The sequence below is a fragment of the Mirounga leonina genome, unplaced genomic scaffold (assembly GCF_011800145.1).
Source record: "Mirounga leonina isolate KUSES-001 unplaced genomic scaffold, KU_Mleo_1.0 Mir_174, whole genome shotgun sequence".
NCBI classification, from domain to species: Eukaryota; Metazoa; Chordata; class Mammalia; order Carnivora; family Phocidae; genus Mirounga; species Mirounga leonina.
Window position 1 is genome coordinate 57,794,401 of NW_023270451.1, and position 12,828 is coordinate 57,807,228.

The following is a 12,828-nucleotide window of genomic DNA, read 5'->3' on the forward strand; positions in this document are numbered from 1 at the left end:
GAGCGAGCAAGCAGGGGGGAGGGGCAGAGGGAGAAGCAGACTCCCCGCTGAGCAGAACCCTGGGATCATGACCTGAGCCGAAGGCAGACGCTCAACCGACTGAGCCCCCCAGGCGCCCCCAATTGCTCCTATTTTACGAGGTAGCTGAGGTCCCGAGCACACATAGTAAACGGTAGAGCAGGGAGGTTAAGACAAACCTTGTGATTCTATACCCGTGCTCCTAACCACCTAGCTGCCTCCCTGCAGTAAGTCCATCATCCCTGGACAGCTCTTAAGAATCCCAGTTCTAAGCATCAAGAGATAAGACCCAGGGGTCTCCCTGGCTCCTCTGTGGCGGGAATACGGGTCCTCGTCTCCAGGGCACGCTCCGCCCGCCAGTGCAGGGCTGGAACGTGCCTGTTGGGAGCAGTCACAGCCGGGAGGCAGACGTGAACCCGGCCAAAAAGTGGCGGCGGGACTCTTCTGGGCGGGAGCCACCTCTCCGGCTGCGTCCGGTTCCCGCCCCTCACGCCGGGCAGGGAGGCCGGGCTCGGGTTGGGCCCCCACCGGCAGCGGTGGCCCGCAGCTGGAATCAGCCGCCGCCCGGGCCGCGCCGGGAGAGGCAGGCGGGGCGGGGCCGGGCGCGACGGGAAGGGGAGGACGCGCCCGCCGGGCTGCAGCCGCCGCCGCGCACCGAGCGCCGCGATGGGGCTGGAGACTGAGAAAGCAGACGTCCAGCTCTTCATGGACGACGATGCCTACAGCCACCGCAGCGGCGTCGACTACGCGGACCTGGATAAGTTCGCGGACTCGGGCTCCGACCGGGATCCCCACCGGCTCAACTCGCATCTCAAGGTGAAGAAGCCTGGGGCGGGCCGTGACCTGGGCCCCGCCAAGGCTTGGGGACACGGGTGCCCCGTTTAACCCCGCCCGGACCCCAACCCCCACCCTCGCCACTGGGTCAGCCGCCCAGGGTCTGGGACCCGGAACTCACATGCGGAGGGGTCGCCTGTGTAACTAGGAATTCTTAGCCAAATTCTTGTGTGCCCAACCTCACCCTAACAGAAGGTAGGGCACCCAGCCAGCTCCTTTCTCCTCGCTTCTCCCACCGGAGCACTCCTGGTTCCCCGGGCTTTAGGTTGGGTGACAGTTGGGGATTCCTGTGTCTTGCCTCTGCAGGTGGGCTTCGAGGATGTGATTGCAGAGCCGGTGTCTACACACTCCTCTGACAAAGTGTGGATTTGCAGCAATGCCCTCTTTGAAATCAGCAAATACGTGATCTATAAGTTCCTGACGTTGTTCCTGGCTATCCCCATGGCCTTCGCTGCAGGAATTCTCTTTGCCACCCTCAGCTGTCTGCACATCTGGTGAGAAGGGGCACACCGGGGTGGACCGACCTTCTGAATCGTAGGAATGTTCTTTGCCACCTGCCCTCTGCACTCCCCTTCTCCCAAGGCGGGCTTGCCAGAAGAACACGCATCAGCTCGCCACAGTAGCAAGAACCCGGAGGCCTTGAAGGGCAGTGTGCTTTCTTTAGAATCATAGGTTGAGTTAGGAGTTTAAACAGAAGTAATGTTCCTCCGTCCTCAGGTGTGAATTTCCTTCTGACGTTAATAAGGCTGGAGGTGGAGACCTGGAGGCCATGCTTCCTGCCCCAGGCTGTTCTCTTACAGGGCTGAGTTATGACTTGTGCCGGTGGTTCTGGGCAAGGCTCTTATTTCTTTTATCACCTTTTATTCAGTCACCACCTGTGCCTGGGCTAAAACAAAAGTGATCTCTGAGCAGAATGCCAGTGACAGTATAATTGAACAGGGATGTCAGGCCGGGTTAAGCAGTGCTATGGAGGGGCTGCTCCAATCCTGCCACTAGCAAATGGCAAGGATGAGACCAGAGGAGATGCTGTGTGTGTGCAATTAAGGTGAGGGGCCCCCAACAGAAATGAATGAAAACTCAAGCTGCAGGATAATGAAATGAGAAGGACTCCAAAGTACTTTTTCACCTATGAGACAACATGGGGAGGGGCATCAACTTAAAGGGAAAATAACTATAGAAACCTACTGGGCATTAATAGGATGTTTTGAGTAACTTTATTTACACTCAAAATGCATCATAAAACTTTGGAGAACTTTTTAAGCACTAAAAAATTTTTAAAGGAAAATGTTATATTTATGGTTTTAAAAGATACTCACTTTGTCCTGAGAGAAAGAGCATTATGATCATCCCCCAGTATTGCAACAGTTGTCAGTATTGTGCTTTAGGGCAGTCCTGGCAAAATGTATAATCCTAAATGCCTCCATGTCTTTCCTAATCACTTCATATGCTATTGCCACACCCTAACACATGTTGTGTTCATTGTTAGAAGTTAAAAATTATTCTCAATTCCCCTTTACCTTGTAAATCAATTTCTTTTTTTTTTTTTTAAAGATTTTATTTATTTATTTGACAGAGAAAGACACAGCGAGAGAGGGAACACAAACGGGGAGTGGGAGCGGGAGAAGCAGACTCCCTGCCGAGCAGGGAGCCCGATGCGGGACTCAATCCCGGGACTCCAGGATCATGACCTGAGCCAAAGGCAGTCGCTTAACCAACTGAGCCACCCAGGCACCCGTAAATCAATTTCTTTTAGTTTCTTAGCTAGCTAGTTAGTTCAAGCAGATAAATTTATTGAGTGCTTAGTTTGTGCTGGGCACTGGGCCAAGGATGAGTAAGATGTAGGATCTGCCTTCAGTTTACTCAGTATATCAGGGCAGCTGGCTATGTACAGAAGTAGATGCTGAGGAAAACTGTTAAACCTGTTGAGGAAGAGGGAGGCACTGGGAAGGCTTCATAGAGAAAAAGGAGTCTAAAAAGTCTTTTAAAGGATAAATAAAAATTCTGGGTGCCTGGGTGACTCAGTTTGTTAGATGACCAACTCTTGATTTCAGCTGAGGTCATGATCTCAGGGTCAAGAGATCGAACCTTGTGTCAGGCTTGGCGCTCAGTATGGAGTCAGCTTGAGGAGTCTTTCTCTCCCTCTTCCTTTTTCCCTCCCCCTACTCACATGCTGTCTCTCTCTCTCTCTCTCTCAAATAAATAAATAAACCTTAAAAATAAAAAAGGATAAATAAAAATTCAAGTAAGTAAAAGACAAAGAACACCAATTTAATTTGATCACTAAAGATGGAAAACAACTAAAATATATTGAAAGTGACAAAAGACTGCCAGAGGACTGAAAATCTCTGCCTTTATACATAAGCAAATTCACAAAGGCCAGATGTATAGTTAGCTCATAGTCTGACAGTAGCACATGGATTTTTTAAAAGAGGCCTAAGCCAGCACATAAAATTTTGGATTCCCAATTAACCAAAACCAGTCATCTAACCTCTTTCAAAAATATGAAAAACTGAGTGACCACATAGCATATTGTGAAATGTTGGCTATTAAGCTGTTTGGAAATACAGAGTGCCATATTTATAATCAACAAAGCTGGGCTTTCCTAAAGCACTCGCTGAGGAATTGAAAACAAAATGGTTTGCATTTACTAAATGGTGGAAAGATAGAAGTAAAGCTACAGTTACCAAATGATGCTTCTCTTCACCTGGCTCTCCTGAAAACAGAAGGTGTTTTTTTGTATGCAGTGCTTCCAGTGGTGAATCATCAAACCATTTCTTTTTCAGACACATAAAATGTATTATTTAACCTCAGCTTGTTTTTCAAATTACAATCATGTGGGTCATTAATATTTAACAATCATCCATTCATCATCAGGCAGCTGTGATTGCAAGTAGAGGAGTTACTTCAAACAAAAAAATGCTTAAAAGTTAGTTTAAAGCTATCTTGATAAAATAGATTTATCATTAATGGATTACATTCCCATGACATGATAAGACCAGATCAAGGAGAGGCCTTATAAAAAAACAAACCTATTTGAGTGAGCCTTTCTTCTGCATTGTTTTACTTCTCCTTCTTTCTTTTTTTTCTTTTGGCAGGGGTTAGGGGTTGTTATTACCAGAGGTTGGGAACCAAAGTTATGAAAGTGTGCAGTATTAGATATTCGAACCACATCACATCGTCGGAATGGATCTGATTTTAGATTCCTTAAACAAACAAATAACAACACCACCACCACCCAGAACTCAAACTGGTGTTGTTGGATCCTACGTCAGAAGTACAGGTCATGAGGGACCAGTGGGTTGTTTTGATACCATACCACATTCAGACTGAGATAGCCACCATTTGGCAAGAGCAGATTATTGGTCATAAGGGGATCATATCAAAGAAATGTGGCTGGAGCTCCCTTCCGTTTGTTTTTGCTGGGATGCAGTTCAAATAGATAGTCCAACTTACAGAAATATAGTAGTAGCAATTTCACTTCTGGAAGAGATTTTTAATATAGCAAATTGCTATGACAATGCAATCTACATGACACTACAGTTAATACAAAGCTAAGAAAGTCTCTGTCCCAAGGGCTTTGTCCAATGGAGGAATGTATAATCTTATAAGATTTCTTTAAGAAATGTTTAAATCGGGTGCCTGGATGGCTAAGTCGGTTAAGTGTCTGCCTTCGGCTCAGGTCCTGATCCAGGAGTCCCTGGATCAAGTCCCTCATCAGGCTCCCTACTCAGGGGGGAGTCTGCTTCTCCCTCTGCCCTTCACCCCCTTCGTGCTCTTTCTCTCAAATAAATAAATAAAAGCTTTAAAACAAAAAAAACAGAAGTGTTTGGATCATTGGATCCTCTGACCCACAGTGAGAGAACAACAACTTAAAGAAAATAAAATGAGTTTACCACATCCTATCAACTGAAGTCTCAAAAGTAAGCAGTTGTACTTTGCTGAACTGGAAAGTCCACTTTTGTCCTGTGTTTCATTCCCTTTTAGGACATAGAGATCTAAGAAGTTATGGGATAGAAAATGTCTTATCCTAAGGAAGAGTGGAAAGTATATTCTCAGTGAAGTAGATTTGGTTAGGAAGCTTTCTGATTTAAACTTCAATTTGAGATTGTTTTGTTTTCACTGTATATTCTGACTTCAAATTGTTCTACTTATATATGATGGCATCATATATACATTATAATGACAGCATCATATAGACATTTCAAGGGTGCATAGTAAATGTTAATCCTTATAGCCAATCTGTAAGAGCTCCTGTTCTACTTTCATTTGTAGTGATATGCCCAAGGCCACACAGTAAGTGAGAAACATAATGGGATAAAAAGTCAAAAGTTGTCATCATTCGGGTTTCTATTCAACTGTTTAGCTTTGAAACACCTAGTAATTAATTTTCTTTAAGCATTTCTTTAAGTCTTAGCACTTGGAACAAAATATGAGATAAATATAAATGTGTATGCAGTCCATAGGAATAATTCAGTATTCTAAAAATATCTCAATCAATCCGACAGCTGCCTGATCTTCCCTTCCCTGTTGGCTAAGCACAGCAGACCTTTATTTAAGTCACATTTTAATAGCAAACCAAGAAAATCAACCTTACTTCCTTGTGCCCATACAGATAATAATAAAAATTCCATTCAGGCTACCAGCAATTCCTGAGAATTCAAAGATACTTTTGTGCTCAAATAGCACTACTACAATAGAGAGCATTATTCAGAGGATTACAGAGAAAATTAATCAGCCCGAGGAATATGAACATTTGCAGTCATCTTAAGAAAAGACATATGGAAAAAATAATTTCAGGATAGTCTGGGTTTTTTTGTTTTGTTTTGTCTAAGAGTTCTGACATGATTGCAGAGTTCTTTTAACTCTACCACACAGCTCTTTTCAGTGTATGTAATTATTATGAAAAATTAGTAATATTAAGCATGACAGTGCTAAGTTCACTTCAGCCCAACCTTTAATAAAGGTCAAGGATGTCTTCACTTAAAGAGCTTCCATTCTAGTAGAAAAGACAGAAGTATAGCTATCTACTTATGATACCCTTTGGTAAATTTAAGGATTAAGAAATTTTGCTGTAGTACTTTAGAAGCACAAAAAGGGAGTGTCCAACCCAGCCTGGCTCAAGGGGTAGGGAAGTGGAATGAGGCAACGGGAAAGGCTACCAGCAAGCACAACTCCAGGGAAATACGAAGAATTAAGCAGGTTAATGTTTAGGGGCAGAGATCAGGTAGATACATTTACCGTTTTATTTATTTTTTTGTTTTACTGTTTCAGATAGCATGCCACCTATAGAAAGAATACTGGTGTTATCATCTATGTGCCTGTTTATTTTTTAAGCAACATATCTCTGTGCATCTTATCACTATGTGGGTCACTGTTTATTGACTTGTTTCAAATGTTCAAATTTAGGTGAATTGGGCCATTATTATATCTTTTCATGCATGTGTAAGAGTCAGTGGCCTCATTTGGCAACACCAATAATCCTTACACAAATCTCTTCCTCCATTTCAGGATTATAATGCCTTTTGTAAAGACCTGCCTAATGGTCCTGCCTTCGGTGCAGACAATATGGAAGAGTGTAACAGATGTTGTCATTGCCCCATTGTGCACAAGTGTAGGACGCAGCTTCTCTTCTGTCAGCCTGCAACTGAGTCATGACTGAACACTGGGACCCCAGGTCTGGAGTTCTGTATACTGTAATACTTCTTGGTTGTTATAATGTAAAACCACTACTGTTCTGTTCTAAGCATTCCCAACTGTTCTAATTAAGAAAATTTTTAAGATTGGCAACCACATTTAGAAATGTTTATTGGCAGATCTTTTCAAATAATGCCTTTCTAATTAATAGTCAAGGATTTCACTTCTAACTTTAGAGCCAGAATTATACAGTGGGTTGGCAACACTTAATTTTAAAGGCAGTTTTTACTTTAGTACAAAAGTACACATTTTATAATGATGAATTTATAAAGATCAAGGGACATTTCTCAAACACTATAATAGTTCTGTGCACAACTGCTTGTAAAATTATGGAATTTCTTATTTTTTTACTCTGAAAGTAATACTTTTAAAATTACCTTTGCAGATAAAGTCATGGGAATACTTACAAAAAAGATATACAAAGATCCTAGAAATTATAGTAACAAAAGCATGCAGTGATGATAGGCGCTATCAAATATAATAGGACAAATAAATGTGAAAATAGATAATGAACGTGTGTACCTTTAAATAAGATATTGTTAACCTACAGGTCTATTTAATAAGATGTTTCATTGTACTGTATATTTTGTACTTAATGTAAATGTTGCTCTAATCAGATTGCTTTTAAGTACTTTTATTATATTATCTTGTTGAACTAATATATAGAATGAGTAAATGTCTCTTTCATGGGGAACTTCATTGGTGAGATTGCACTGTCTTGATTATGTAAGCATATATATATCTTCTTTGGGAATAGAATGTAAAAGAGTGATATACAAGGTTTTTCTTTCTAACTTTTCCAAGCAAAATCCTGAAATGTTTTATGACTGAGCTTTTTCTGGCTGTGACCTTAAAATTAATCCAAATCTAATTGGTATTTCATCTTGGAGATGCTTTTGCTCTTGTAGTTAGAAATTAAACTTGTGGGGCACCTGGGTGGCTCAGTCAGCTGGGTGTCTGCCTTTGGCTCGGGTCATTATCCCGGAATCTGGGGATTGAGCCCCGCATGAGGCTCCCTGCTCAGTGGGGTGTCTGCTTCTCCTTCTGCCTCTGCCCCTTCCCCTGCTTGCGTTCTCTCTCTCTCTCTTTCTCTCTCTCAGATAAATAAAATCTTTAAAAAGAAAAAAACAAAAAAAGAAATTAAACTTTTATTGCATTCCTGTTAATGTCTCACTTTACCTTCAAGTAATACTGGTGCTATTTAATAACATTTTACATAAAGGCTATTTCTGACACTTAAGTATTATTTCAACTACAGTGATTCATGGAGAGAGACTTACAGGAAAGTTGTCAATTTTTTGGGCCCATGCTATTGAGCTACTATACATATATATATATATATGTATATATATATGTAAAAGACTAACAGATACAGACTTCCATGATGTTGTTGTCTGATATGGGATTTGTTACACAGTATAAAATTATTCTTATCACTTTTGAATTGTAGAGTCCTATTTCAATGTTATGAGTCACTGTTGTTTTAAAAATCTCATTATTCCAAAATGATAGGCATGTACAAAAGATGTCTATGATGTAAGTGGTTACTATAATTTACACATCTTAAAAGTGTGTAAATGCTCAAATTTAAGAATTATTATCAGAACCTGAATTAACATTCCTTTGAATATCTTCATAGATGACAAATCTTCATTCAATGAAGATTAATTTTACTTTTCCAAATTGCCAGGACTGGTGAATATAAAGGATGATTTAACTGGAATACTATTGGGGGCCAAAGTAAACAAATGATTAAATTATGAAACTCCTATCCTTTTGAAGAGAAGCTACAAAAGAGACTTCAAAACTGCCTCTAGGCCATTGTAGCATCCTTAGAAAAGATTCTCTTGATCATTACCTTAAAACATTACCACTCATTTGACGACATAGATTTTATGTTAGTTAAAAAGATCAGTTTCGTGACTTTACAGTTATACTATAAACTATACAACTATATAGTTGTATTTAAAGTGTTTTTAAAAATATTTGGATATGTTGATTGGCCAAAAGTATTTGATTAATAAAACATGCATTTAAATAAATCATAAGCTTAAATAAATCATATCTTTTCAAATAGCTATTGATAAGTTTTAAAGCCAAAATATATAGCAAACCATTAACTTTTAGCAAGTGAGACATACGATTTCCGTATTTCTGAATAGCATTGATTATTCATTAAAATTAATTTTTTTGAGATTTGCCATTAAATATTTTATTTCAAAGACTGAAATTTTGTACCAAGTAGATTCAGGTTTCATATGCAAATATGTTGGTTCTCTTATTTGAGGGTGGGGCAAATAGATGAGTATTTGTAATAAACTTTCTAAAAACCCATAAAATGTGTTCATTGTTTTTATTATATTAGATAAGAAACTGATCAATAAAGAACCTTTTTAAACCTTGTTACAAACCCATAATAGAAAAAAATACATGAGTAACTGCTTATTCAGGAATATAGCCGTGAAAAATTATGGGATTGGTAATTTAATTATTTGTTTTCCCAGCACTTAATCAGGTTCCCTATAAAATTTTCTATCATTTGATGAATAGTATACGCAATGAATTGTTCACAAACCCATCATACTTCATCTTCCTCATGAAATGGAAGTCTCTTGCTAATCCTAAATAAACTGATATTTCTGTTTTCAATTTTTTAAAATAAGAAAGTAAAACAATATAAATCACATGTACTTGGATACTGGTACCATGAAGCCAGACGAGAGTCCAAAATTAGTTTTGGAAAATGAGTATGAGAAGAGTAGTTGCTGATATTGGCATGGATTTTCTCATCAGTTAATCTGGAAAAATGATCAACCTCTAATAATAAAGCAGGTGTTTGGCTTTCTAAAATGCTTTTCATAATTTTGAAGAACTTAAAAATCTCCTCTTTTCAATAGTCATCCACATCCCATTAATTTGTTTAGATGCCTTCCTTGGGAAGCTGTTCCAGTGCAGTGAAAAGGGCCCTGCCCTCCAGATTAGGCATCTGCATTCCAGTCTCAGCACTGCCATTACTGAGGTGTGTCACCTGCAAGGGGTTTAATCTCGGTCTCAGTTTTCTTATCTCTAATGAAAGAATTGAACTAAAGGATCTCAGGAGCTTCCCATCTCATTGCTTTCTGGGACTTAAGTAGGATAAAGACTTGCCTATGTATATGCAAACCAATCTAGCTGTTCAGACCAGGAATTTTTTAAAAATCACAAATTTTCTATCAGAGGGCTGATGTGCGATAAAGATAGTAACGAATACATTTACTTTTCAATCTTCAGTGGATTGTGAAAATGAGTATGTGCCTTTGATTCTCCATGATGGGGATTCCTAGACCTTTAACAATTCTGATTCTTTATTGTTGTTACATTTTGTCTGAAAATAATGTTTAATTCTATTTTTTAATTAATTAAAATATATTTTATTTGAAGATGTTTCTACCAAAATCACTGCTATAAGACCGTAATCGTTGCCATCTTCATCTTTTGCCTAGATAGTTGTCACAGCCTCTTAATGGGCCTCACTTCCAGCCTTCAATGATCTCCAATCCATCTTCCTTTTCAAAAAATAGAGTGATCTTATCAAAACTCCCCTGACATTCTCTTGCATAAAACAATCAATTATATGTGACTGCCCTTAGACCAAAATCCAAACTCTTAAACTATGGATACAAGGCCTTCACTCTCAACCCATTGCTGTCTTCAGCCAGTGCCTACTCTAGCCCTCACTGAAGTGTCATTCTGTTCTTGTGTGCCCAACCCTCTCCTCTGTCCCCATGCCAGCGTCCCTCCTCGTGGCCTGTCCCACCCCCACTTCTAAAACTCCTCCACATCAAGTGCCTCTTCTGTGTCTTCAGATAAAATCTTGTGCCAACCCCTATTATCACTTCCCACATGGTAAAACTAACCCTGTTAAACCCTTCTAGACTGCTAGATGGTCTTTGAGAACCAAAAACATGACTTTATCTGTGTTTCTGGAGATTCTGAAATGATGCCCAGCAGTCAGTGAGCTCAATCACTATTTTCTGAATGAATGACCATGTGCATAAATAATTGAAGAAAACTAGGAATGACTGCAGAGCTGAGATGGGAATCACATTTCAACTTCATAATTTTCTTTATTTTCAAGAGAGGTTTGAAATGTACTGATTCTAATAAGATTTCCTTTCTCGCCATTTTTCTCACTCATGAATCATCAAGTTGGGACAACAAAAATGTATGTAAAACAGGTTAGGTGTATTTCATCCTTTGTGGTAATGCTTGTCCTTACTCTCAATTCTCTTATTTGAATGAAATGTATTTTCACATCTCAGTGGTAGGAAATACTAGCACTTAAAAGCTCATTTGGAAACATTCTGGTATTTTTTAAATATTGCTATTTCTTTTACTATCCTATTTCTCATTTTGAAATGTATAATAGTAAAAGACTGTTTTATGGAGTTTTACATTTTAGAAAACACAGTCCTATACATCGTTTCATTTGAATCCCAGGACAAATTAAATAGCATAATAATCATATAAATAATGGCTCAGTTTCTTTAGCTTGCAACTTTGTCATTTTAGAATGTTTATTTAAGATAAAAAGAGCTTAAAGAATGTTAAAAAGGCTACATAATAAAAAAAAAATGTAGGTAGTACTGCAGTGAAAAATTACCACCACTAAATGCAACTTATCACAAACCAGGATTTAGTATATTTCTTTCCTTCAAGGTATATCTATGTGTATGGAAGGACAAGGGAAAGAATTAAAGGATGAGGAAGCAGAGGATAAAGATATACTAGATATTCAGGCAATAATTTTTAGGAATAAAAACAATCCAGGCTTCCATAATTTAATCATCCTAGTTTCCTCTCCCTGTTCACCCCCAAACGGCAAAATGAGCAAAAGAAGGGACCCTTTGTTATATTTTTAAGACATTTTTGTACCTGCTCCTCAGCCTTTTTCTTTGGACTATATCTGAACTACCACCAATAGAACCTTACACTTGGATGCTTGTTAAGTAAAAGATGCCCTTGGGTGGGGCGCCTGGGTAGCTCAGTCAGTTAAGCGACTGCCTTCGGCTCAGGTCATGATCCCGGAGTCCTGGGATCGAGCCCCGCATCGGGCTCCCTGCTCTGTGGGGAGCCTGCTTCTCCCTCTCCCCCTCCCCCTGCTTGTGTTCCCTCTCTCTCTGTGTCTCTCTCTGTCAAATAAATAAATAAAATCTTTAAAAAAAAAAAAAAAAGATGCCCTTGAGTGGGGTAACATTTCAATCTATGACCAGTCATCCATTACTTTATGTGAATGAAGGACCTGAGAAGGGGATATTGAAAACTACATAAGGGACCTGAGAGTGAGGGCTTTGACCTGAGCTCCACATGAGAGTACCAAAGAGGAAGCTGGGACAGAAAAAGGGAAAATAGGAGGCTCCAAAGTCACAATCCTCACCCATCACAGCTTTGCTTTTGGACATTCTGCCCCCAAAGCTCCAGTGAAGGGGACAATGGAAAACGAATAGGGATAAACGGAGTTGAAGTCATCTAAAGACTTTTCTTCTTACCATAAAGAAAGGTTACTTATGTCTTATTGAAGGAAAAGGGCCCTGGAAGCGGGTGTGAAGGCTCTGCTACCACCATGTGCCCTAAAGACAATGCTTTTGAAAAGCAAAAGTTAAAGTAAAAACGGAACTACAACTTCTGACCATCTGTCTCTCTCCCACCTTGCCTCTCTGTGCTATTGACTGTTGCCATGTGTCTGTAGCAAAGAAAGAAGACCTTGCAGCAGTCAGAGAAATCAGAGGACACCACTTCAACAATTATCCAAAAATAGGACAGAGACACCTATCCGCCTGCACTTGGACGTGTTAGGTCACTCAGCTTGGCTGCACGGCTGGAGAAGTGGTTTTTGCCATTATAGGAAAAGGTAGGGGGGAAAATGATGAGAGAAAGGAAGAGACATGACTCAGAGTGGGAAACAGCACGTAAGCAAGGGCAAATATTTCTCCCAGACACAAATGCATCAGGAAGAGATCAGAGCAAAAGGTCATCTTTGGAGCATTCTTTTCTTTCCCTGCCTCCCAGTAGCTTGTCATCAAGCACCTGCCAGTAACAAAAGGGGAGGGAAGGGCAGTAAGCAGGACCTGCTTCTCTAGCTGAATGGCATACCGGTTCCAGCCAACTGCTGGCTCAGCTAACTGAGACAGTGAAACAAGAAGTCATTTGGAAAGTTGCAGGGGTAAACACACAATTTCCCAGTGAGGCAAGTAGCAAGGATTAACATGCTTCTTTTACTGAGGGGAAACTGGCTGGAATCCT

At 40.0% G+C, this 12,828-nt stretch overlaps 1 protein-coding gene across 1 annotated transcript; it reads left to right on the forward strand.

The window, feature by feature from the left end:
* The first annotated feature begins 611 nt into the window (after positions 1-611).
* Positions 612-7,245, forward strand: CAV2 (caveolin 2). The gene is made up of 3 exons (XM_035020970.1): positions 612-834; positions 1,159-1,346; positions 6,361-7,245. The coding sequence occupies exons 1-3, from the start codon at positions 685-687 to the stop codon at positions 6,509-6,511; spliced, it is 489 nt and encodes a 162-aa protein (XP_034876861.1). The 5' UTR covers positions 612-684; the 3' UTR covers positions 6,512-7,245.
* The last annotated feature ends 5,583 nt before the right edge of the window (positions 7,246-12,828 follow it).

Bases quoted from the DNA above. Each gene is read 5' to 3' on its own strand.
- CAV2 (XM_035020970.1), top strand. From the start codon at position 685: ATGGGGCTGGAGACTGAGAAAGCAGACGTCCAGCTCTTCATGGACGAC. The intron at 835-1,158 runs GTGAAGAAGCCT...TTGCCTCTGCAG, and splicing joins GGCTCAACTCGCATCTCAAG to GTGGGCTTCGAGGATGTGAT. The intron at 1,347-6,360 runs GTGAGAAGGGGC...CCTCCATTTCAG, and splicing joins CTCAGCTGTCTGCACATCTG to GATTATAATGCCTTTTGTAA.